Here is a 21,861-nt window from a genome sequence, read left to right as displayed (position 1 = left end):
GTTTCAAGTCAGAAACATGTTAACAGTACTTCTTAATCATCTCTTTTGAATGGGATATGCACTTCTGCAGGAACAGGCGTGCATCTTGAGACGAGAGAGCAGTTAAATTAACACAACTAGATTATTTATACCTAATTAATGAGGTCTTGTGACAAACCAATCAAACAAACGAACAAACATCCTCCAGCCCAAAACACACTTGTAAATAAGCCTTTTAAATAAGGTCACCAAAAATTACTAGCGGCCTCCCAACCTCAAGCCACACTTCATGGAAGGCTCTCCACCCAGCATCCTCTCTCCTCTGCTATCGCTTAGGGGCAGCCATCCCATAAGGCTGCCTCAGCTGGAGAGATCGGGAGCAGAAGGCCCATTTCCTCAGTTGTGCTGGAGGCCCAGCTCCTGCCCCTGAACTGCGCCAGCTGCCCAATGGTTGAAGAACATGCCCGGGTTTGATTTCCCCCTCTTCCCTCCCTGTCGCTTCTCCCTCGTGTTGTGTGACCTCAGGCACTCTGGTGATCATGCTGGGGCCCGTTTTACCTTATTTTGTGTTATTTTCATTCGCTTAATTTTATTCCCCCCTTTCCCCCCCTTCCCTTATAACAGTGAAGATGGTGTGTGCTCAATGCGCTTCTCATCCCGGTTTCTTAATGCTGCTCACATTGACCGTAATACTAAAGATTTGATTTGATAGCTCAGTTGGTAGAGCATGAGACTCCAGAGTCGTGGGTTTGACCCCCACATTGGGCACCAGAGTGCCTGCATTGCAGGGGGTTGGACTAGATGATCCTTATGGTTTCTTTCAACTCTAGGATTCTATGAATTAGTGACGAGTTTGATTTCCCTCCCTTCCCTCTTTTCCTTGCGTGTCTTTTTCATTTCTAAGATAGCACCTGCCTGCAGGCTTGTGTATTGACCGTACGGTAGCCCCTTGGGAATCTTTTTGGCTGAAGAATGGGGTACAAACGCTTGATATGACAACTCTCCCCAGGAAGGCCTGCCAGGACCAATATTTGGCACCAGGCAAAGACAGGATGAGATATTATTATTGTTTTTTTCTCTCTCTTTTTTTACTTAGGATGCAAATCACTTTGGGACTTTGGTGAGAAGTGCACATTTCACAAGCCAAAGCTAGCTTGCAGGTTACTAATAATAATTGTACCAGCCTATTGGAAGATGAGGGACGAAGAGTTTGCCCTGCCCCTTTCAAACATTTCCCCACTAGATGCTTCCACCAGCTTTATTATCCGCCTGTGGCTACCAGGCAAGTGCTTAATTGCAAGGCTGCTGCCCCTATGCCCGCGAGTCTCTTGCACATACACGCACATGCCTTTCGACACTCACTCATGTCAAAGAGATCTCGCTGGGCACTGCCGTTGGCGGTGGCCCCCGGAGCCCCCTGCCGCGCCTTCTCCAGGTTTTGCACATTAACGTAGGATGGGTCGTCAAAGAGATCCGTGCGGCCGGGTGGGCCCCTCTCCCTTCCTGCGAGAGGGGACAGAACAGAGCGTTAGGAAACCCGCAGGAAGACTGCTAACAAATAGAAGCCCCACATGGCAGCAAACAGAAAGGGGAACTCAGGAGGTCAAGGGTAGCTAAGAAGAGCCTCTGTGTCCAGAGGCAGCCTACCAGGAAAAGTATGGGGTCTACCACTTCTGGCGGGGAATGGGAACGCAGAACATTGGAAGAAAGCCTTAAATTAATTCACACCCTATCAGGAGTTGCCAATACAGTACAGTGGTACCTCGGGTTACAGACGCTTCAGGTTACAGACTCCACTAACCCAGATGAACTTTGCTTCAGGATGAGAACAGAAATTGTGGGAGTGTAGGAAGGTAAAAGCTTACTGGGATATGATATATAATGAACTGAGGGAAATGTTGAAATATACATTTGTTAAAAAACCAGATTGGACAGTGTTCTTGAAGCTACTAACATGAGTTTGGCCAAACTGCGAGAGGCAGTGAAGGATAGGCGTGCCTGGCGTACTCTGGTCCATGGGGTCACGAAGAGTCGGACACGACTGAACGACTGAACAACAACAACAACAAAAAACCAGAAGCTTTTTTACTGGGTATTATAGGTACGGACATTAAAAAGCAAGATGTTAAACTTTTCCAATATGCTGTGACTGCGGCAAGGATTTTGCTGGCACAAAGGTGGAAACAAGAAGAAATACCAACAAAGGAAGATTGGACACTAAAATTAATGGAATATGCAGAATTGGACAAAATGACGGGAAGAATCCGAGAACAGCGGGACCAGAAATTCATCAAAGACTGGTTTAAGTTCACGAACTATTTGAGAAATAATGATTTACAATTGAATACGTTTATAGGACTACAAGAAGCTTTGTAGTTAAATGTGGAAATATTATTGTAATTATGAGTTTTTAAAGCGATTAATATGTATATTAATATTGTAAGCAATGATAGACTAAAAGAAGTATAGAACTATGATAGAAATTTGAAAGCCATGTGAAAGGTCTGAGGGAAGTCATGGCTATGGTGGCCAAAGTAGATGAATGTATGTGAATTTATATTTTATTTTATGTAGTAGTTATAGTATAAAACAATAAAAATAATTTTTTAAAAAAAGAGAGAACAGAAATTGTGAGCTAGCGGCGCAGCGGCAGGTCCCATTAGCTAAAGTGATGCTTCAGGTTAAGAACAGTTTCAGATTAAGAACGGACCTCCAGAACGAATTAAGTTCTTAACCCGAGGTACCACTGTAATTGAACCCAGGATCTTCTGTACTCAAAGCAGCTGCTCTACCACTGAATTATGGCCCTTCCCCTGAAATTAAAGCATGAACTAAAGGCAGATTTAAATAGGAAGCTTCCTTATCCTGAACCAGTTCATTGGTCTACCTAGCTCAGGGCTGACTGCACTGCCTGGCGGCTGCTCCCTGGGGTTTCAGTCAGGGAACATTCCCAGCCCTTCCTGGAGGTGCCGGGGACTGAACCGGGGACCTTCTGCATGCCCTACCACTGAGCCAAAGCCCTACAGCATCACCAGCTGCAAAGGGTTCCCTTTTCCCGCTCAAGGCAAAGCAGCGGCCTGGAAGCTCACCTTGTGCTGCGAGGTGCGGTTTCTTGGATTCGTAGTCCCCGGCAGACATCTGGGAGACAGGCTGAAGGAAGGAAGGAAGGCAGCGAGTGAGGCATCTAAGCTTAGACTGGATTTGGCAGGGGGAGGGGGGCCCTCAGGAAACCAGCTTCCTGCTTCTGTACTTAAGAAATAGGAGCTCAAATGCTTAAAGATGCGTTTGTGACATTACAGTCAAACCTTGGCTCCTGAACAAATCGGCTCCCGAACGCTGCAAACCTGGAAGTAAGTGTTCCGGTTTGCGAATGTTTTTTGGAAGCCGAACATCCGACGCAGCTTACGCTTGAGTGCATGAAGCTCCTGCAGCCAATCGGAAGCCGCGCCTTGGTTTTCGAACAGTTTCGGGAGTCGAGCGGACTCCCAGAACAGATTAAGTTCAAGAACCAAGGTACCACTGTAATGTCTAACGCTTTACAATTTTTTAACGCGCTGTAAGCCGCCCAGAGTGGCTGGGGAATAAATAATAAAATGCTTATTATAGCTGTAGATCAGGGATGGGGAACCCAATGTCCCTTCACCTGCTTATGGACTCCAACTCCCATCAGCCTTGACTAGCCTGGCCAATGGTGGAGTGATGGGAGTTGTAGTCCCCAACAGCATCAGATGACTCTGCAGTTAGGATGGAGCAGAGTGCTACTCTGGGCTTCAGAATACAAGAGTAGCCCTGGCTGATCAGGTCAGTAGCCCATCTATTACAGCGTGCTGCTCTCACATTATTCAACCATATGCCTCAATGGGAAGCCCACAAGCAGGCGCTGAGCCCCACAGCAACCCTCTCCATCCACGATTCCCAGCTTAGAGGCAAATCACGGCCTCCAACGGGATGGCAGAGCATAGCCATTGTGGCCACTGACAGTCTTTTCCATTAATTCTATTTTAGAACCATCCAAGGTGGTGGCCGTCGCTGCTTCTTATGGCAGTGAGTTCCAGGGCTTAACTACACTGTGGGAAGAAGTATTGTCACAGAACTGTAGCACTGGAAGGGACCCAAAGGGTCATTTTGTTCAACCCCCTTGCAATGCAGGAATCCAAACCTTTAGCTGCCCCAGATAATCCTGCTGGCTTCTAGTGTCATGAGATCGAGAGAGAAACCGGCCCCCTGTCCACTTCCTCCACACTGTACTTATTTTAGAACCAGCCTGGTCGCCTATGGCGACTAGGAACTACACGCAGGTGAGCGAGCGAGCTGGCAGAGGAACGCCGGCGCACTAACCAGGGTGGCTCCTAAGTGGTTGGGCATCAGGGCCGCCGCAGCTCCTTCTCTCAAGCGCATATCTACCACGCCTCCCAGGGGGGGCTCCTTCCCCGGGAAGTCGTTGTAGTACTGGTGGTCTGGCAGCGGTTCCTCCTCTTCGTCCCAAGCGGAGCCGTCGAATCCAGCCATCCTGAGGAAAGAGGGCAGGCGTTGAATGCAAGAGAAGCCCTGGCGGATCAGACCAGGGAAGTTGCCATCATGCTCAGCATCCCCACACAATCCAATAGGATGCCTTAGGGAGGGCAGACAACAGGGCACAGAGGCTACAGCCCTCTCCTGCTATCACTACTCCGCAAACAAGTTTTATTTCGTTTTTCACAGGCAGATAACACGATACAAGACAGCCACAGGAAAGAAGGGAGCGCAAATTGACCTCCTTGAAAAATCTCGCCTGATTTTTTTTCTTGGAAAAAAGGGGGGCGGAAATCTCGCTTGAGTGTCTGAGGACCTAATGGCTTCTTTGCCATTAGGTATAATTTTATTTTATATACAAACAGCAGCTCAGGAGGACCAGGTACCCACAGGTCTAAGCAACTGTCCAGATTTAGTACAGTCCAAGGTTACACGGAATTGAAATTTTGAAAAATGGCAGTGGTTTCGATTTAAACCATGGAACCCTTTGTAATCACAGAACACACGTCCTTCTCCTCTTGGTTATGTTTTCTTATCGATTCAGTAAATCACATAGCTGCATCCTTTATTTTTTTATTGACAACTAACCTTTCTTTAAAACAAAGCTATTTTTTCTTTCATTGCTGTTCTTGCCTGCAGTTGTTCAATAAAAAAAGGAAGAATCAGAAGCAGCTCCAGGGGAAATAAAGCACCAGAGTAATATACAAAGTTCAAGTGTTGTTTCCAAATGCTCCTGATGACAGCTGTCTGCTATAAAAAATAAAAAAGAGCCGCCACAGCATATAAACAGGATCCTGGAGATTCTGTTCCTTGTCTGAATTTCAGACGGTGTGTGATTTTCCTTTGTAATCGCTATATTCTCCAACACTACACGCATTTAATATGTGATCCCTGATTGGTTGGGACATGACTGGTCTAGGAAAGGGGTGGGGGCCCTCCAGGTGTTGCTCGATAAAACCAGCTTGGCCTTACCTGTCATGTGGGGTGACGAGCTTGGGAGGGTTCTTGAGGTACTGTTTGAAGCGCAGCTCGAACGCCTGCCCAATGGTGCTGATCACGTCCTGCGCCAGCCCCTCGGGGCACTCCAGGATGTGGCAGGCTGTTGGGGGGCAGGGAGAAGCAGAATAAGGTAACAGGTTGTATCTGATGCCGTTTCAGGTGCTCAAGAGTAGAAGCAGTGCAAAACAAAACAAAACAAAACAAAACAAAACACCACAATGAAATAAACCCAAGCAAACTGAAAGCGCGATAAAAAGATTGGGATGAAAAAAAGCAGTTACAAACCGACGTAAATACATATTTTGCACACACACATTATACCTATATCAATAAATTTAATGGAATCTTATAGCAATTAGAATCTCTCTCTCTCTCTCTATCCCCCATCTATTTATGTATTCCTATCCAAAGCAAAAACAAAGCAAACAGTGCATGCTAACAGAATATCAACAAACAGAAGACATGTAGCTCATGAAATATTGTCGAGCGCCATCACCGATCATTTCTCCAGCTTCCTGTAGCAGCACTAGAAGCTGCCTTCTACCAAGCCTGACCTGCTGGGTTCATTCAGCTCAGGACCGTTTACACCGGAGGTGGGGAACCTTTGGCCCACAGGCTTAGATCAAGCCCACCAGGCCTCCTAATTTGCCCCCCCCCCCGGTCACTGGCATGCCTGTCGGGCGCCGAGACTTTTTTTTAAACATTATTCTGATTGTGAGCGAGCTGAACGTGGTTGCTGGAAAAGCAGGATGCAAATCTGTTAAACCCAGTTGAAGCTGACCCGGCCCCAGGAAGTTTCTGGTTGGCACAGATCGTCTTACCTCTGTGATTGACAGGGTCTTTGGCAACGTAGGCAACATACTCGGCCGTGTCCTGGGAAGATAAATGCCAGATTTAAAAGGGCAGAGAGGGAAGAAGAGAAAGCACCCCACAACTACCCTTCATTGGCGCTGCTTTATTTGCTATATCTATCTATCCCCCACCTTTCTCCCTCAAGAAGCTCAAGATCGTGTAAATTGTTCCTTATCCTAACCACCCTGCAAGGTAGGATTGTGTGTGTGGCCAAAAGTCACAAAGTTTGCTTTGGGAACAAGTGGGAATTTGAACCTGGCTCTCCCCAGACTTCAATGTTACACCACACCAGCTCTCAGTTTCCCTGACATGAAGGAGGGTAATAAGGAGTTATCTGAATCCTGCTGGAGGAGAGAACGGCTAGTCAAAGGATCTAGCAACTGGGGTGCAGTGGAACGAATATAGTCAGGGCTGCATGGAGTCTGTGCTTGAAGACCCTAAAAATTCCACAGCACGCATCACTGGAATTCTGCAACCTGCATAAACTATGCGAACGGCGTTAATCTGCATAATTTATACAGGTTCTGCTAGCCAGAGGGAGAGTCTACGCATGGCTCACATGCAGAGAGGATGGCACTCAACTAATTTTCTGTGCAAGGATTAGCATTAATGCAGGAGGTTTCCCCCCATGTGCATCGCACACCGTCTCCAGAAACTCCAGAACAAGGTAAGGTGGCAAACCAGGGAGCGGGGAGAACATTTTGCCAGGAAAGGAGAAATCCTTAACCCTGTGCTGAAAACACCCCATCCACAAAACCCTCTCGACACTCACCGGATCCCCTCCGGATGCAAAAGAAATGGATTGCATATGATGGTTGGCGATGATCTAAACAATGGAAGGGAAGGAAGAAGGAAAAATGAGGTGCAAAGCACAGCAAAAAACACAAAACGAACTTCCTCCCCGCCCCTTCCCACCCTCCTAAAATTCTTACAGTAAAGTCAAGCTCTCCTGGATTATGGGAGTGCCAGATTGTAGCTCTCCAAGGCAGACTTCTCCAACCTGATGCCCTGGCAGGACGCTGGCAAGTGGGCACCAGGGGAAGGGGGGCAGTGTCTGTGGGGGCCTGTACCAGCCAGGAGGCAAGAATTGGAGACAGGAGGCAGAGCTAGAGGAAGAGGCAAGTTAGGCAGAAGAAGGGCTGTGTGCTTCTCCACCCTCGCCTGCAGCACTGTCACCCAGAACCAGGAGAGAGCTGAAGTGGGAAGAGCAGAAACGGCATCCACGCAGGCGCAGTCTCTGGCTATGTGCGCACAGTCCATTAGGGTAAGATATATAAACTGGTGGAGGGGGAGTCATCCCCAGTTGCTGCAAACGCCCCCTAGAGCGATGACCCGGGAAGAGCTGCCTACATGCTAGATTGCTGTGCGCAGGTATCCAGAGCCGTAGAAGCAGCTGTAAGTGTTATCTTGGACAATAAAGAGTTAACTCTCTGCCGTGCGCATTCCGTGTCTGGGAAGCACCCCTGACGCGGTTGGCATGGCCAATGGTTGATGGCCGTTGTGGCCTAGCAGTAGCTGGAAGGGATGCAAGTTCCCCTTCCCCACATTGGAAGAAGATCGGATTGTGACCAGAGAATTAGCTTAGAGAAGGCAAACAGAGGTTCAGTTCAGGGATAGGGAACATCTGACCCTCCAGATGTTGCTGGACTCCAACTCCCATCAGCCCCAGCTGGCAGAGCCAGTGGTCAGGAACAATGAGAGTTGGAGCCCAGCAATGCTTGGCGGGTTCCTCAGCCTTGCCTTAGATGCATGTCCCAGCCAATCAGGGATCACGCATTAAATGCACTCACAGAGGTGTAAAGCAGGGATGGAGAGATGTACAGCTGGACTAGCGTGGCCAATGGTCAAGGGACAAAGGGAATTGCAGACCAGCAACATCTGGAGGGTCACAGCCTGCAAGGGGGAAGGGTGTCTAAGCCACGTGAAAGTGCCCATGATCCTTAACACCCCTGTCCGTCGCCGAGGTGCAAGCATCCATCCTAGACAGTGTGTCCCAGAGGAGGTGCAGGAGGTTGGGAGGGAAGATATCTCCTCACCTGTTTACAGTCAGATGCCATGAGGTTGAGGCTGCTGGTGGAGATGGTGAGCGTGATTGGCATGCCGGCAAACTTCAGGTTGCTCTTGCCGAGGATGGAGTTGAGCGAGCGGCCGCAGGGCTGCCGAGAGGGAGAGAGACACACACCCGAAGGAAGTTAGCAGCAGCGCCGGCTGGAGAAGCCCGAGATTGAACCTGAGACTTTCTGTGTGCAAACCACATGCTCTATCATGGAGCGATGGCCCTTCTCCGTAAAACATCCCAGGATTGTCAGGGACTGAACCTGGGGACTTCTACATGGCACTGAGCTATGGGGCCTGAAACAGGGCTGGGTTAAACAATCAGCAAAATTAGCACATGCTTAGGGCATCAAGGAAAGGGGGGGCACCACAGAATTTTTCCACTGCCGGATTTCTAACATTAACGGTCACAAATCGCTCGTCTGAGTGTTTCATTTTCTCTGTGGAAGAATATTAAAAATCCCAACAGAACTACTGTGCAACAAAGCAGGCTGGATGCTTTATCTCTACTAAGTACAGAAGCAGACGTGTTACGTAAGGATCTGATCAAAGACTTTGCAATTAGATAAAGCAGGAGAAGATTTTTCAAATATAAGTCAAGTGGAAGTATACAAAAACAAACATCATTTTCCATTTTGCTGTAGGTTTCGTTTCATTTGAAAAATTAAAAATTTATTGTACGGTTTATTATTGTTTCTGTTTTGAATTAGATCTGGGGGGGGGGGGCAAAACCTTTTAAGTGCTTAGGGCCTCTAAAGGTCTCAATCCAGCCCTGGACTGAAATCTGAAATCCTAGAGATCTGCTGCCAGCCAGTGCGGACAATACTAAGCTACGTGGACCAATGGTATGGCTCAGAATAGAGCAGGCTCTATTTAAAAGCAGCTGCTTGTTCAAAACCATGAGGACTAGGGTCTTTATTTCTGTGTATCAGGCAGCTCCCTGTGTTCCTAAGACCCAAGCCTATTCGGGAATGGTGACTGCTAGCCACTGGGACTGGGGGTGGGTGGGAGGCCCACAGTAGGCGGAGCCAGAGAACCCTGCTTGAACCTCTGGAGAGCTGCTGCCAGCCAGCGCAGACATAACTGAGCTGGAAGTCTTGGCAACCAATCAATCAATCAGCTCCTTATATGTTCCTAAGAGATCAGGGAGAAGGGTGCACAGCGGGAAGAGGAAAGAGCGAGCCTGGGAAGGGCAGAAGGAACAAAAGGGAGGTGGGCGGATGACCAAACGGCCCCCTCACCTCCCCACCCTGTGCATGCCCCTCCACTTTCCTCCGCGTCCATTAGATGGGCTGTTATGGTTATCTATTGATCAGCCTCGCCTGCGCTGGGCCTTTATTGCAGCAACTCAGTCCCCATTTCCCAGCCTGAGGGGGAAAGGGGGGCTGAGGCTGGAGACCTCAAATGAAATCACGCACAGACACACGTGCAAGCTTTCCTGAAAAACAACGCACGGCTCTCACGCGTCTCGCACTCTGGGGTATGCTGAACGCATCCTCGCACCAGCTCCTTTTACCCAAATCACAAGCCCTTAAAGAGTTATTCCGCCCTCTGTGGTTGGTTCTGCCTTGCTTGCTTGCTTGCTTGCTTGCTTGCTTGCTTGCTTGGGGATCTTTGCACAGACTACTAGGCCTTGTTCAAACTACAGATTTAAACCACCGCAATGCTGATAGGAACAGCCACGGCTTCCCCAAAGGTACCTGACATTTTTAAGGGTGTTTCGGATCGTTAGGAGACCCAGCCCACTCTTGTTGCCCTCCCAGAGATAACAATTCCCAGTGGGGATTCCTCCCCCCCCCCACATTTCAGGAAAATAGTGACAGGTTAAAAGCACAGACATTTTTACAAGTTACACCCTTGAATATGTGAAATATTGTAGGGTCCTCCCAGAATCATACCCTAATAGACTCGAGCAGTTGTAACACTCTCTCTCTCTCTCTCTGCTGCAGTATACTATATCCATGAGTGGATTACCAGTGGATTACCGTGGAAGGCTGTCTTACATGAGGAATCCAATTTGTAGCTGCACACAAGGCAACACAGTCTGGCAAGATTTTATTAAAGCTTTTTCGTGATATGGTTAAGATAAAGGAAACTAATTCAAATAAAAATAAAAAAGCAGAAAAAGAGAAAACGCAGAAGTAGCTCTCAACCATTGTCTCACACGGAAAGTGGTGGACCGTCCCAGCTCTCACCTGGGAACTTTCCTTTTCCTTTTCTTTCCCCTTACCTGCCAATTCCCAGGGTGGTTTAAGAATCAATCCAGTTTCCTAGGGACCTCTGGGAATTGTAGCTCTGGGAGAGGAAGAGGAAAGGTTCCCAGCAACTCTCAGCACCCATAATGAGCCACAGCTCCCAGAATACAGTGGGACCTCGGTTTAAGAACAGCCCTGTTTACGAACGATTTGGTTTACGAACGGATTAAGTTCGTAAACCGAGGTACCACTGTATTTGGGGAGAAAGCCATGACAGTTTCAAAGTGGGGTCGCAGCTCTTGAGATGCATGGGGAGGATTTTGTCCACAGAGAGCCAAATAGAAAAACAGCAACAATGAAGTATTTTCTGTCCACCTCACCTTCCTCCTGCGAACGGCTCCCTTGGCACCAGGCACAGCTTCACAGACTAGGCCAATAGCCTCCCTGGAGGAAGAGGAGAGAAAAGAGGGGCGGGTGTATAGAATCTTAGAACTGTAGAGCTGGAAGGGACCCTGAGGGTCATCCAACGCCATGCAATGCAGGAATCTCAAGTATGTACTGGCAGAAAGTGGCAGGCGAGCTCACCTGAACCCTCGCCCATTTTCCTTCATTGAACTGCCCTGCCGGAACAGGACAAAGACCCGCCATCATGTCGAGCAGCCTGTTTTCCCAGCGTGGGCCAACCACCCTGACTTCTTTTGATGGGCGATATATAAATTAAATAAATAAGAGGGTGTTGGACCAGATGGGCTGCTGGCTTCCCAGGTTCTTAGGACTCTCTACCTTTGTCGTATCATTATGTCAGGTGTGCATTGGCTCAACCGATCGCTCCCAGTGCAGAAGCACTGTGGAATTGCCCGCTGTTAAGGGAGGGCACCTCTGGACGAGATGCCTCCCCATCGCTGCTCTGGTTCCTTTGCCCAGCAGGATACGTTGCCAGCCACCCGAGAGTCCAGAGGTTTCTAAACACACACACACACTCGCACATCACACATTTGTCGGTCACCCTTCCACGCAAGCGGGAGCTCAAGGATGCCTTCCGGGCAGGAAAGAACACCCGAAGAGGATGCAAAGCAAGGCAGATTGGGGGGCATGGCCTGGGGAGGGGGTGTGTGATCCCGTGGGCCGGCTAAAGAGCCACATGTGGCCCCGGCAGGCGGCCCATGCACACACACACATACACAGTGTGTTTGTTTGCATTGTGTGTGTGTGTGTGTGTGTGTGTGTGTGTGTGTGTGTCTCCTGGCTCCTTGGTGGCAGAGCAAGGATGGAAGAGGACGTGGGGGAAGAAATCGAGCAAGAGCTGTTAATATTTGATGATGCTGTATAAACGCTTCCTTCTTTAGCGGATTAAATTTTTTTTTAAAAAAACGCCGGCCGCTGATGGCAGGCTTGGGGCTTGGCTGCTGAAGCCTTTCCATCTCCTGCTGGCTGCTCCCTCCGGTCACCTTTTTCCAGACCCTGCGTCTGCCCGGTAATGGACAGGCTTACAGTGCAAAAACACACACACACACACACACACACACACACACACACACGCCTCTCTTCTCCCCCTCCAACCCAGCTTTAACTATTTCCTGCTGCTGCTAAAGGCTGTGTAGAGGATATGAGCCGGAGCAGCCTGCCTCTCTGCAGCCAGTTTTGGCTTCCCAAGGCCAGAGTGGCTGGGGCAAGGCAGCCAGATGGACGGAGTACAAATAATAAAATTATTATTAATATTATTATTGAGTCCCAGGTTTTACAGGTTCTGTTAATTTAATTAACGGGGGGGGGGGGGACGCAGCTTATCTTGCTGCACCAGGGACCCAGTTTGCATCTGATGCAGATGCACCACAGAATGACTTGGCCCCCAACGCAGTCTGATTGGGCAGCATCTCGCCCAGAGACACAACAAGTAGCCTCCTTTAATGGTGGGTGACTCTACAGCATTTCTGCACTGGAACAACAGATTGAGCCGATGAAGAGGCATAACAAAATTATTTGGCCCCCGGCAAAGCCTGGTTGGAAGGACAGTGTCCCATCCAGAGGCACAACAGGCAGCCTCCCCGGTAATTCCACAATGTTTCTGCATTGGGAGTGACTGGTTGAGCCAATACACAGCTGATGCAGAGGCACCACAAAATTGGCTCCCCAACAGGTGCCAGTTGGCAGGAGGAAACCCGGGGCAGGAACTCATCCAGAGATACAGCAGGCAGCCTCCTTCGAGGGCAGGAAAGACTATCGGATCACACAGTCAAGCTAAATGACCTCCACCGAGAAAATGCACATTGGAAGGAGGCAAACGCAAAGCAGCAACTCATGTAGAGACGCATGAGAAAGCCTCATGCAGGGACACGTGTCTTGATCGTCTCAATGCTCCCTATGCAGCCAAACCCAGTACGGTGCAGAGGTACCGCAGAATTCTGCACACACACACAGAGGCAGATATGGAAAGGAAGTAAGCCCAGAGCGGCAACTCACACACAGACACAACGGGACACACCCCCTCAAAGGTTATAGCATTTCTGCTTCAGGAGTTAGTGAGTGACAGGAGCGAGGCAGCAGTCAATCACCCAAGCAAGTTGGAGTTAACTCTTTATTAGCAAAAAACAGCATCTGAATAGGAGTGTCAGGCTTAATGAGCACAGCAACTCATCTTGCCCCCATGAAGCAGTTGCAGAGACTGAAGGTTCCCGCCTTCTCACAGCTACCTAAGCCCCCTCCTTCCCAGGGTTTTTTTTCCAAGCAATCGGAGACTGAGAACCTGCGTGCAGCCAATCTCTCCTCCACTCTTTTCATCCCTCTTCTGGTTCTGGGAGACAAGTGGGGAAGGGAGCTTGTCACCTGTGACTCTTCACCAGCCTAACTTATCTCCGCCTCTTGGCCTCCCTCATCCCACTCTCCTGCCTCTGACTCTGGACTCCTCTCTGCCACCGACTCTCCCAGCTCACTAAACCCTGTTACCTCTTCCTCTTCCGACACCTCCTCTTTCTAGTCTTCTCCCTCTGACCACTTGCATCGTCGCCCCACCACCAATCCCAGGGCTCTGAGCCTTCTTCCCTTGGGGGTTCCCCAGCTGGTTCCTCCCACCGTTTCTCTGCGTCCAACCAGTCGGTGACCCTGAGTGATTGATTGCAGCCTGTGCGGCGGCACAACATAAGCATCCCGTCCGACCTCTCCTGCCCCCCCCACCTCCCCCGGTCTCTGGATGGCTGTGCAGCTCACCTTGTGACTTGAGTCCTCGTGTTGAAGTCGAGAGCCCGCATGGATTGCAGAACTTCCACACAGCCCATGTACTGATGGGAGAAGGAAGAATGGGAGAGCCTGTTAGGTCCCAAAGTCCCCTCTGTTCCCATTCACCCTCATCCCCATCATCCAGATACAGTCATACCTTGGGTTACGTGTGCTTTGGGTTGTGTTTTTTTCAGGTTCCGAACGCAGCAATGCGGGTTCCGAACGCAGCAATCCGGGTTTCGCAAAACTGTTCTGCACAGTTTGCGCATGCGCTTAACCGTTCTGCGCGGTTTGCGCAGAAGCGCGATATCGCCGTTCGGGTTATGGACTTTTCAGGGTGCGAACGGCACCCTGGAATGGATTGGGTCCGTAACCCAAGGTACCACTGTATTATGAGTCAATTATTCCACCTCCATCCTGCTCACCTTCCCCTTTTTCCCTAAGGGAACAAGAGGGCAGGTAGGTCCCCTGGAAGACTTCCAAGTTGCAGTGTTATCCTTATTAGTCATCACCACCGTCACTGAATTTAATTTCTGCCCTCCGCCAGCAGGTCCAAGGAGGGCAACGACAATTTAAAGCCAAATGCAGCCGCAGGAATAGGGCGATGGGCACCGGAAACAACCACCTCAGGGGTCAAAGGCTGTATAGTGGAAATGCCAGGGGCTTGCTCCTCTGCAGGGAGGGAATTCCAGAACTTAGGGGGCTGCCACAGAGAAGGCCCAGTTCCAGGCCACCTCCTATCAGACAGCGAGCCAGCAGTAAATCACACCAAAGTTGGACTTCACTCTTTATTAGTAAAAACACAATCTTCACTGGTTGACAGTCAGGCCCAGTGAGCACAGCAGCTTATCCCTGGTTGGTCTTCCCCCAATGAATCAATTGCCCAGACTGAAAGTCCCTGCCTCCCAACAGCTGCCTAAGCCCCCTTCTCTTCGGGGATTTCCCCAAGGAATCAGAAACTGTGCCTGCATGCAGCCTGCCACTGCTCTGCCCTTTTCATGCCTCTTCTGGTTCTGGGAGACCAGGCGGGAGGGGAGCTTGTCGCAGCGGGAGGGGGAGAAAGCCGTGACTCCTCACCGACCCAACTCGTCTCTGAAGTGGTTAGAGGAACGGGTGCAAATTGTACCTCTGTGCAGTGAGCTAGTTTCTACACCCAGAGAAACACACACACACACACACACACACACACCTGGATAAAGCAAACCCAGCTCCCACAACCTCACACACACACAGCAGAGCCTGTGAGAAAGAGCCTCTCTTGGTCCTGATCACAAAGTGGCGTTTCCAGCTGGTTAGCAACACAGGAAACTGCCTTGGACCATTGGGCCCACCCATCTAGCTCAGTATTGCCTGCACTGTCCGGCAGCATCTCTCCCGGGTTTCAGAAAAGGAGTCTCTCCCAGCCCTACCTGAGACCTTCTGCATGCAAGGCTCTGCCGACTAAGCCGCAGCCTTTCTGTTGCCGCTCGTGGAACAGGGCGCAGGGGAGATTCATCGGCGCAATCGTCAGCTGGGATGAAGAACCGACAGCAAAGAGGGAGGGCGGAAGGGGCAAGCAGCTGGCACAGGATGTGCCACTGGGCACCTGCCAGGCCGGCTGTGTGCGGCGGGAAGACACAAAGACTTCAGCGACGCCAGCAAGGCGAGGCGAGGCTACCAGTATGAGTCAGAGAAGGGGAAGTGGCAACGCAAATGCCGCTCGCCAGACCCTGTCTCTGAATGCTCTCAGGGCACTGTTTGTCTTCCAATCGTCTGCCACCCTCCCGGGCGCTCAGAGGCAGAAAACTTGTCCTCTTGCAGAGTCTCCACCCTACGGAGTAGGTTAAGCAAAGGACGCTTCAGGCTCAGGCTCTGTAACGGAGCAGGCAATTCGGAAAACAGGAAGCTGCCTTGCACCGAGTCACATCAGGTGTTCATCCAGCTCAATACTGTCTATCCTGACTGGCAGCAGCTCTCCAGGGTTTCAGGCAGAGGGGGACATAGCCAGCCGTACCTGCAGATGCCGGGGATCGAACCTTCTGCAAGCAAAGCGGATGCTCTGCCCCTGAGCTATGGCCTTCCTTAAAAATAACCGTAAGATTCCGGTCCTCGTGATGCTGAATCGACAGGAGCACGGGAATCTGTGATCATTGGTCCATAGAGCTCAGCACTGTCAACACTGACTGACAGCGGCTCTCCTTGGGTTCAGGCAGGGCACCTTTGCCAGCCCAATGTGGGGATGGCAAGAATTAAACATGGGACATTCTGCAAGTGAAGCAGGTGTCCTGCCACCAAGCCACAGCTGTCTCCAAGTCTTGAAACTGACCCTGGAGATCACAGCAGGACGCAGGAAAGGAGGCGTTCCGGGGGGGGGGTGTTCTAGGGGTTTGCGTGTGAATTTGTTTCCGCGTAAATCCAAAAGGATATAAGGGCAGGGGGAGGAAAAGAAGGGGGGGTATTGGAAAACCGGCCCCCTTCCTGTGTTGTACCAGCAATGGAGGTCGAGAAAACATGGACTGGAGACCCGGATCTGGACTCTAGTCCTCCTACCACTCACCTTCTCCCGTCAAGGGTACAACCAATCGTTCTCTGTACAGAGTCGGCACTGGGACACCGAGGGCAAAGACACTCCCAGTGACAGGTTGTGTGCCCCCCCCCCCAGACAAAGGTTTCAGTGAGGCTCAAGCCCAGGGTTGGGGAAAAGGTGCAGTGTGGTGTCAGAGGTTAAAAGGAGTCTGGGTAGCAGCAGGGCATCTGCTTTGCATCCAGAAGGTGTCCTGGGTTCAATCCCCAGCATCTCCAGGTAGGGCTGGGAAAATACCCTGGAGAGCTGCTGCCGCTCAGTGTAGACAATCCAGAGTGAGGTGGACAAACTTGCTATAAGGCTGCTTCCTATGTTCCTATTAAATCAGAAACATGAGGACTAGAATCTTGGTTTATTTTCAGGGAAAGGGCGACAGCTCAGTGGTAAAGCATCTGCTTCGCTTGCAGAAGGTCTCATGTTCAATCCCCAATGGCACCTCCGGGTAGGACTGGGGAAAATACCCCTGCCTGAAATCTTGGAGCTGCTGCCAGCCAGTGTGACAATAATAATGAGCTTGGTGGAGCAATGGTCTGACTCGATGGTTCGGACTCAACTTCAGACCACCGTGTGTGAACACCCAGTGGGGGAACAGCAAGGCATGCACTCTGCACGCCACCAGGGGAATGTTGATTTAGCATTTCTGGTTGTACTTTACACGCAAGGCAGCCTGTTCTGTTCACTAGAGCTGGGCCAAACACCGCGATACAGTGATACACTGCAGCATTGGAAAGCGGTGGGAGGAACAAGGCCCAGCCCCACAAGGCACCAAGGTGAAACCACCTCAACTCTCTCGGCAGGAGCAGCGCCTTATGGGGCTGGGGCCAACAGAGCTCGTTCCTCCACATGCAAGGCGCTGGCAGGAGTCCCTCCACCACCAGCACCCAGTGCGCCGAGGGAAAAACGGGCTCCATCAGCCACGGTGCCTCGCAGCTCATTGCTCCCTCGGTTTGATTGCCAGAGTGCAATGGAGCCTTCACCTGGTGGTATATCATGGGTGAAAGTGCCATCGTGCTCAGGCCCTCAAACCAGTCCTGGGCGATGTATCAAGACATCACCAAGACCTACCATTTACCTGGGGCAGGTGGGTGGGTGGAACAACCTTCCTGCCAGATAACCTCAGCTCCCAAGCAGCCTGCGGGCAGCGCGAAGATGCAGAGACCTCCTCCGGCACACACCTGGACCAGCAGCAACGGGCTGACCAAACCCTGGACTCCGCCAAACCACAGCGGGATACCCCCCCCCCCAGCCTCCCAAAGTGGAGATCTGGGGCTGGCGGTCATCACAGCCAGAGGCTTGAAAGGGGGGCAGGGGAAGTGGAAGAGGAATGCAGGCCGACTCGATGCGCCTGGCGCATGTGCGCTGTGGCCCGGGGGATGGATGCTCGGGCGCACACTTGTCAGAAGCAATCATGTGGCAGAGCAGAAGACCCGGGACAGATGCCTGCCGGGGAGGCCACACCGTCGCAGCTATGCTGGGTGGGCCTGGCTGGCAGCCTCTGTGGGGAGAAAAGGGCAAAGGGGGCTGTGTGTCGTCGTCCCCCGCCCATCTCTGCACAAAGAGGCCAGAGTTAAGAGGTGGCCCCTGCTCAGGATTCTCTGCAACGCTGCCTTTCTTGGGAGACGGGGAGGAGGGCTGAAGGGAGCAGCAGGAAATCTCTTCGAAGGTCTTTTCAACAGCTCCCAACTCGAAATGACAAGTTAAGATAAGAAGCTGCCTCATACAGAGACTTAGATCATTGGTCCATCTAGCTCAGGCATAGGCAACCTTCGGCTCTCCAGATGTTTTGGCCTACAACTCCCATGATCCCCAGCTAACAGGACCAGTGGTCAGGGATGATGGGAATTGTAGTCTGAAACATCTGGAGAGCCGAAGGTTGCCTATGCCTGATCTAGCTCAATGCTGCCTACATTGGTTGGCAGCAGTTCTCTGGGGTTTCAGGCAGGGGATACTCCCTACCCTACCTGGAGATGCTGGAAACTGAGACCATCAGGGTGTGAGGCACGTGCTCAGTGTTCGAAATTATCCATGCCTGGGTGCCTGGATGGTGCCTGACATCTCCACCATCTGGAGATCCTCGGATCTGGACTGTTTTCACACACTAACACCCCATCCTGTAGAATTCTATCAGTTATATTTTATCTGTACAATCGGAATGAATTTCTGGAACCAAAATGCTTTTTCTGTGCAGCCTGAGCAGCAACAGCAGTCACCGTTAAGAAAAAGAGGTCGGAATAGGCCAATATACACGTGGACTGTCCCTCGGTCAAGCGACTTTCCTTCTTTAAGTTCTCAAAGCTCTTAACCTAGCCAGATGTTTAACTGAGAGTGAATCACAGCCAGTCCATTATTTGAAAAACGAGACTTTAGACCCGCCGTGCCCAAAATGGCAACTGGACATTCTGTTTTGGCGACTGCAACCTTGGTTTTTAGGAGCCATTTGTTGCCTAACTTGTATATCTGAGTTTCTAACACTGCGTGTGCTCCCTCAGTTAAGTTTTAGCCCTGCCTCTGAAAAGGAACAGGGAGATTCTAGTCCTCATGATTCTACCTGGAGATGCTGGGGATTGATGCAGTAGGTTCCTTTCCTCATAGCAGTGATGCCCTGACCTGTGTTGTATAGATATAGGAAGCTGCCTTATACAGAGTCAGTCCATGTATCTATACCGACTGGCAGCGGCCCTCCTGGGTTTTAGGCAGGGAACATTCCTGGAGGCGCCCTTGGGGACTGAACCTGGGACTTTCTGCATGCAAAGCAGTGGCACTACCTTCAAGCCACCGTCCTCCTAGGAATCAAGAAAGGTGCGAAGCCGAATTCAAAAGCTGCCTCATACAGAATCACACCATTATTTCATCTAGGTCATTACTGTCTGTGCTGACTGGCAGCAGCTGCTCTCTAGGGCTTCAGAAGGGACAGTTCCCCCCCCCAGCCCTACCCAGTGATGCCACTGAGGCCTTTTTTCTCCACGCAGAGTCAATGCTCTGCTGCGGAGCGACAGCCCTCTCCCAACTTATGTAGGTCATGCCCGCCCTCTCTCCACGTGGAAGCACCTACCCTGTTCCCAGAGAGGCCAGCTATGGAAAAGAGGCTCTCTGTATGCTCTGGAGAGGCACTGTTTTCTTAGCTCAAGAGGCACTGCCAACACACACACACACACACACACACACGTACTTCAGCAAAATATGTCCCCTGCACATTAGGTCTTGGCAACTGGAGGCCCCCAAGATCAAATCCGAGCCCCTCCCTCAGTGGCATCAACTATCCCCCCACCCCACAGCAACAGAGGGGGTGTGTGAAAGCGGGAAAAGGCAGCTATGGCCAATCAGTGCACCCCAAGCAACATGCTGAACTAGGAAGGGGAGAAGAGCTCTTGGCCCACTTTGCCATACCGACCCTGCAGCGCCAGCTAGTTGCCAACCAGCGGCTCCATCGTGGGCTGGCCCCTCCACGTGTCACTGGATTCTGACCCCTTTCGATCCTGGCAAGCACGGCCAGATGGGAGTTGGAGTCCAGCCACATCTAGAAGGCACTAGGTTCCCCATCCCTGGCCGAGATACGCGTCCCAACCAATCAGGGTTCCCAGTGATTGGGACTTGCTGCCAGACCACTGCACCCACAAATGTCCTGAAATACCTACTGTCCCAGCCCCCGCCCCGTGATCCCCATTCACTTACCCGGACAAGGTAGGAGACTCCGGGGCCCATCACCTTGTCGTCAGGGTGCAGCCAGCCCCGGCTGGGCTTGTTGACGAAGCTGCCGTGCCGAGTCCACTCGTCTCCCCCCAGCTGGCCGCCTTCCACCCGCATCCTCTTGGCGCAGCCCAACTTGTTCATATCCTGGGAATAGAGACCGACAGTCCTCGCTGAGTCCGGGAAGAGAGTCGTGGCAGCGACGGTAGCGAGGGGAGGAGGTGGTGGCGGTGGCGGTGCCACTGGCGGCGGGTGCTCCCCAGAGCTGCCTGCCTCCTTGGAGAAGGCACGGAGGCTGAGCAGAGTGGCCGGGTTGGCGAGCTTCAGGTTGGCCATCTTGGGGAAGAAGGAACACAGGGTGGTGGGGCTGTCCTCAGACTCGGACGACAGCTCGCCCAGGGGGAGCATGGGGCTCAGCGAGGAGGAGGACAGCGAGCTGGGCAGGGAGGGGGCCGCCACCAGGGGCTCCACGGGAGAGTCCCCATCGGCCGCCACAGAGCCCTCCTCCAGGGAGGAAAGGGAGTCATTGCGCAAGTGGTTGTATTTGCTCTTTTGCAGCAGATCCATGCCCCAAACCGACGGAGGAGACGGGACGAAACCAAGGCACCAGGTGGGGGGGGGGAAAGGGGGAGAAAGAAGAAGGAGATGGCGATGGTGTGCGGGCCTGGCACCAAACTCAGGAGCCCACGAAAGTCAGAACGGATCCGAGCGAGATGACTCCTGGCCGGCCGCCTGTAGGCATTGCTGCGGAGAAGAGAGGTGTTGGCGCAAGAAGGGCAGCGGAATTGGGGCCACAGGTGAAAGACCGTCGCCGAATCAACCAGGCGTTGCTCTGTGCCCCCCGCCCACGCCACCAGATGACCAGCGACCCTTGGACAGCTTTGCTGCGCTCGAGAGGGAGAGGGAGAGGCCGCCGGCTAGTCCCTGAGGCCGGAGCGATGGCCGGGAGGGAGGAGTGGCTGGCACACGCCCCGGAGAGCCGTCACGCCACCTGTGGAATGGCCACCCTGCCCCGGGGCCGCCTGCCAAAGGCCCTGTCACGTCTTCTTGGCCACAGGCACCCCACGCCCCGCCGGCAGGTCTCACACAGCCCAGAGAGAGAAAGAGAGAGAGAGAGAAAAGGCAGCTGAGATGCAGAAAGCAGCCGACGTCCAGAACGGTGGGTGCTCCGGTCTCGAGCTCGTTCACCGCTCCGCTGAACGGATGCGCAATATATATATAGATATATTTGAAAAGGAGAAAAAAATATTATCCAAGAGCAGGGAGGCCCTGGAGCGCCTTCCAGCTGGGCCCAGCTTGGCAGGGACCGGAGAGGTGGCGCGGCCGCAGGGTCTGCCAGGAACGCGAACAAGGCTCCTCTGTGAAGTCACGGGAGCCCACGTGTCAATCAGTGGGCAGACGCCGGCCTCTCTCCGAGAGATGGGAGGTCTGGGAACATGCTGGGAGCCGAAGAGGAGGGGAAACGGGTGGTGGCCCCCCCTGCACCCGGCTGGTCAAAGGGGTGAAGGCGGAACCCGAGTCCCCCTTGCTTTCGGGAACCAGCAGGCAGCCCCGATCTCGGCTCTCCCCACACCTCCTCCCCTCTTCCCGGCTGCAGTCGCCGCTGCTGCTGCTGCTGCTGCTGCCTCCAGAGCAGAGAGATGGTTAATTGCTACCGCATCCTGCTCGCAATCTCTGCTGGGCTCTAAGTGACTGCGGCTCCCTGTTCTGGGGAAGAGGCGGGCGCGGGTGCAGGCGGGTGGGTGGGGGGGGTGCGGTGGAATGAGAGAGAGAGAGAGAGAGGCCAAGCCCCCCCCCCCCGCTGCC

The 21,861-nt window shown here is 52.1% G+C and overlaps 1 protein-coding gene across 4 annotated transcripts in view; it reads right to left on the bottom strand.

Annotated features, from left to right (window-relative positions):
* The window catches only part of SHC1 (SHC adaptor protein 1), a 41,322-nt gene that overhangs the window by 2,163 nt on the left and 17,298 nt on the right, over positions 1 to 21,861 (bottom strand). For 3 of the 4 annotated variants that reach the window (XM_033174526.1, XM_033174527.1, XM_033174528.1), the window contains 10 exons: positions 20,041 to 20,202; positions 13,797 to 13,867; positions 10,973 to 11,036; positions 8,379 to 8,498; positions 7,115 to 7,168; positions 6,312 to 6,363; positions 5,464 to 5,590; positions 4,318 to 4,489; positions 3,069 to 3,129; positions 1,342 to 1,482 (listed from right to left, as the gene is read on the bottom strand). In XM_033174526.1, the coding sequence (XP_033030417.1) occupies positions 1,342 to 1,482; positions 3,069 to 3,129; positions 4,318 to 4,489; positions 5,464 to 5,590; positions 6,312 to 6,363; positions 7,115 to 7,168; positions 8,379 to 8,498; positions 10,973 to 11,036; positions 13,797 to 13,867; positions 20,041 to 20,202 (1,024 nt within the window). Of the gene's footprint in view, positions 1 to 1,341; positions 1,483 to 3,068; positions 3,130 to 4,317; positions 4,490 to 5,463; positions 5,591 to 6,311; positions 6,364 to 7,114; positions 7,169 to 8,378; positions 8,499 to 10,972; positions 11,037 to 13,796; positions 13,868 to 20,040; positions 20,663 to 21,861 lie in introns of those variants that run through there. The other variant, XM_033174525.1, reaches the window with a different exon arrangement.

The sequence above is a fragment of the Lacerta agilis genome, chromosome 17 (genome assembly GCF_009819535.1).
Source record: "Lacerta agilis isolate rLacAgi1 chromosome 17, rLacAgi1.pri, whole genome shotgun sequence".
Lineage (NCBI taxonomy): Eukaryota > Metazoa > Chordata > Lepidosauria > Squamata > Lacertidae > Lacerta > Lacerta agilis.
The sequence above is the reverse complement of the archived record's forward strand: the minus strand, read 5'-3'. Positions and strand labels throughout refer to the sequence as shown.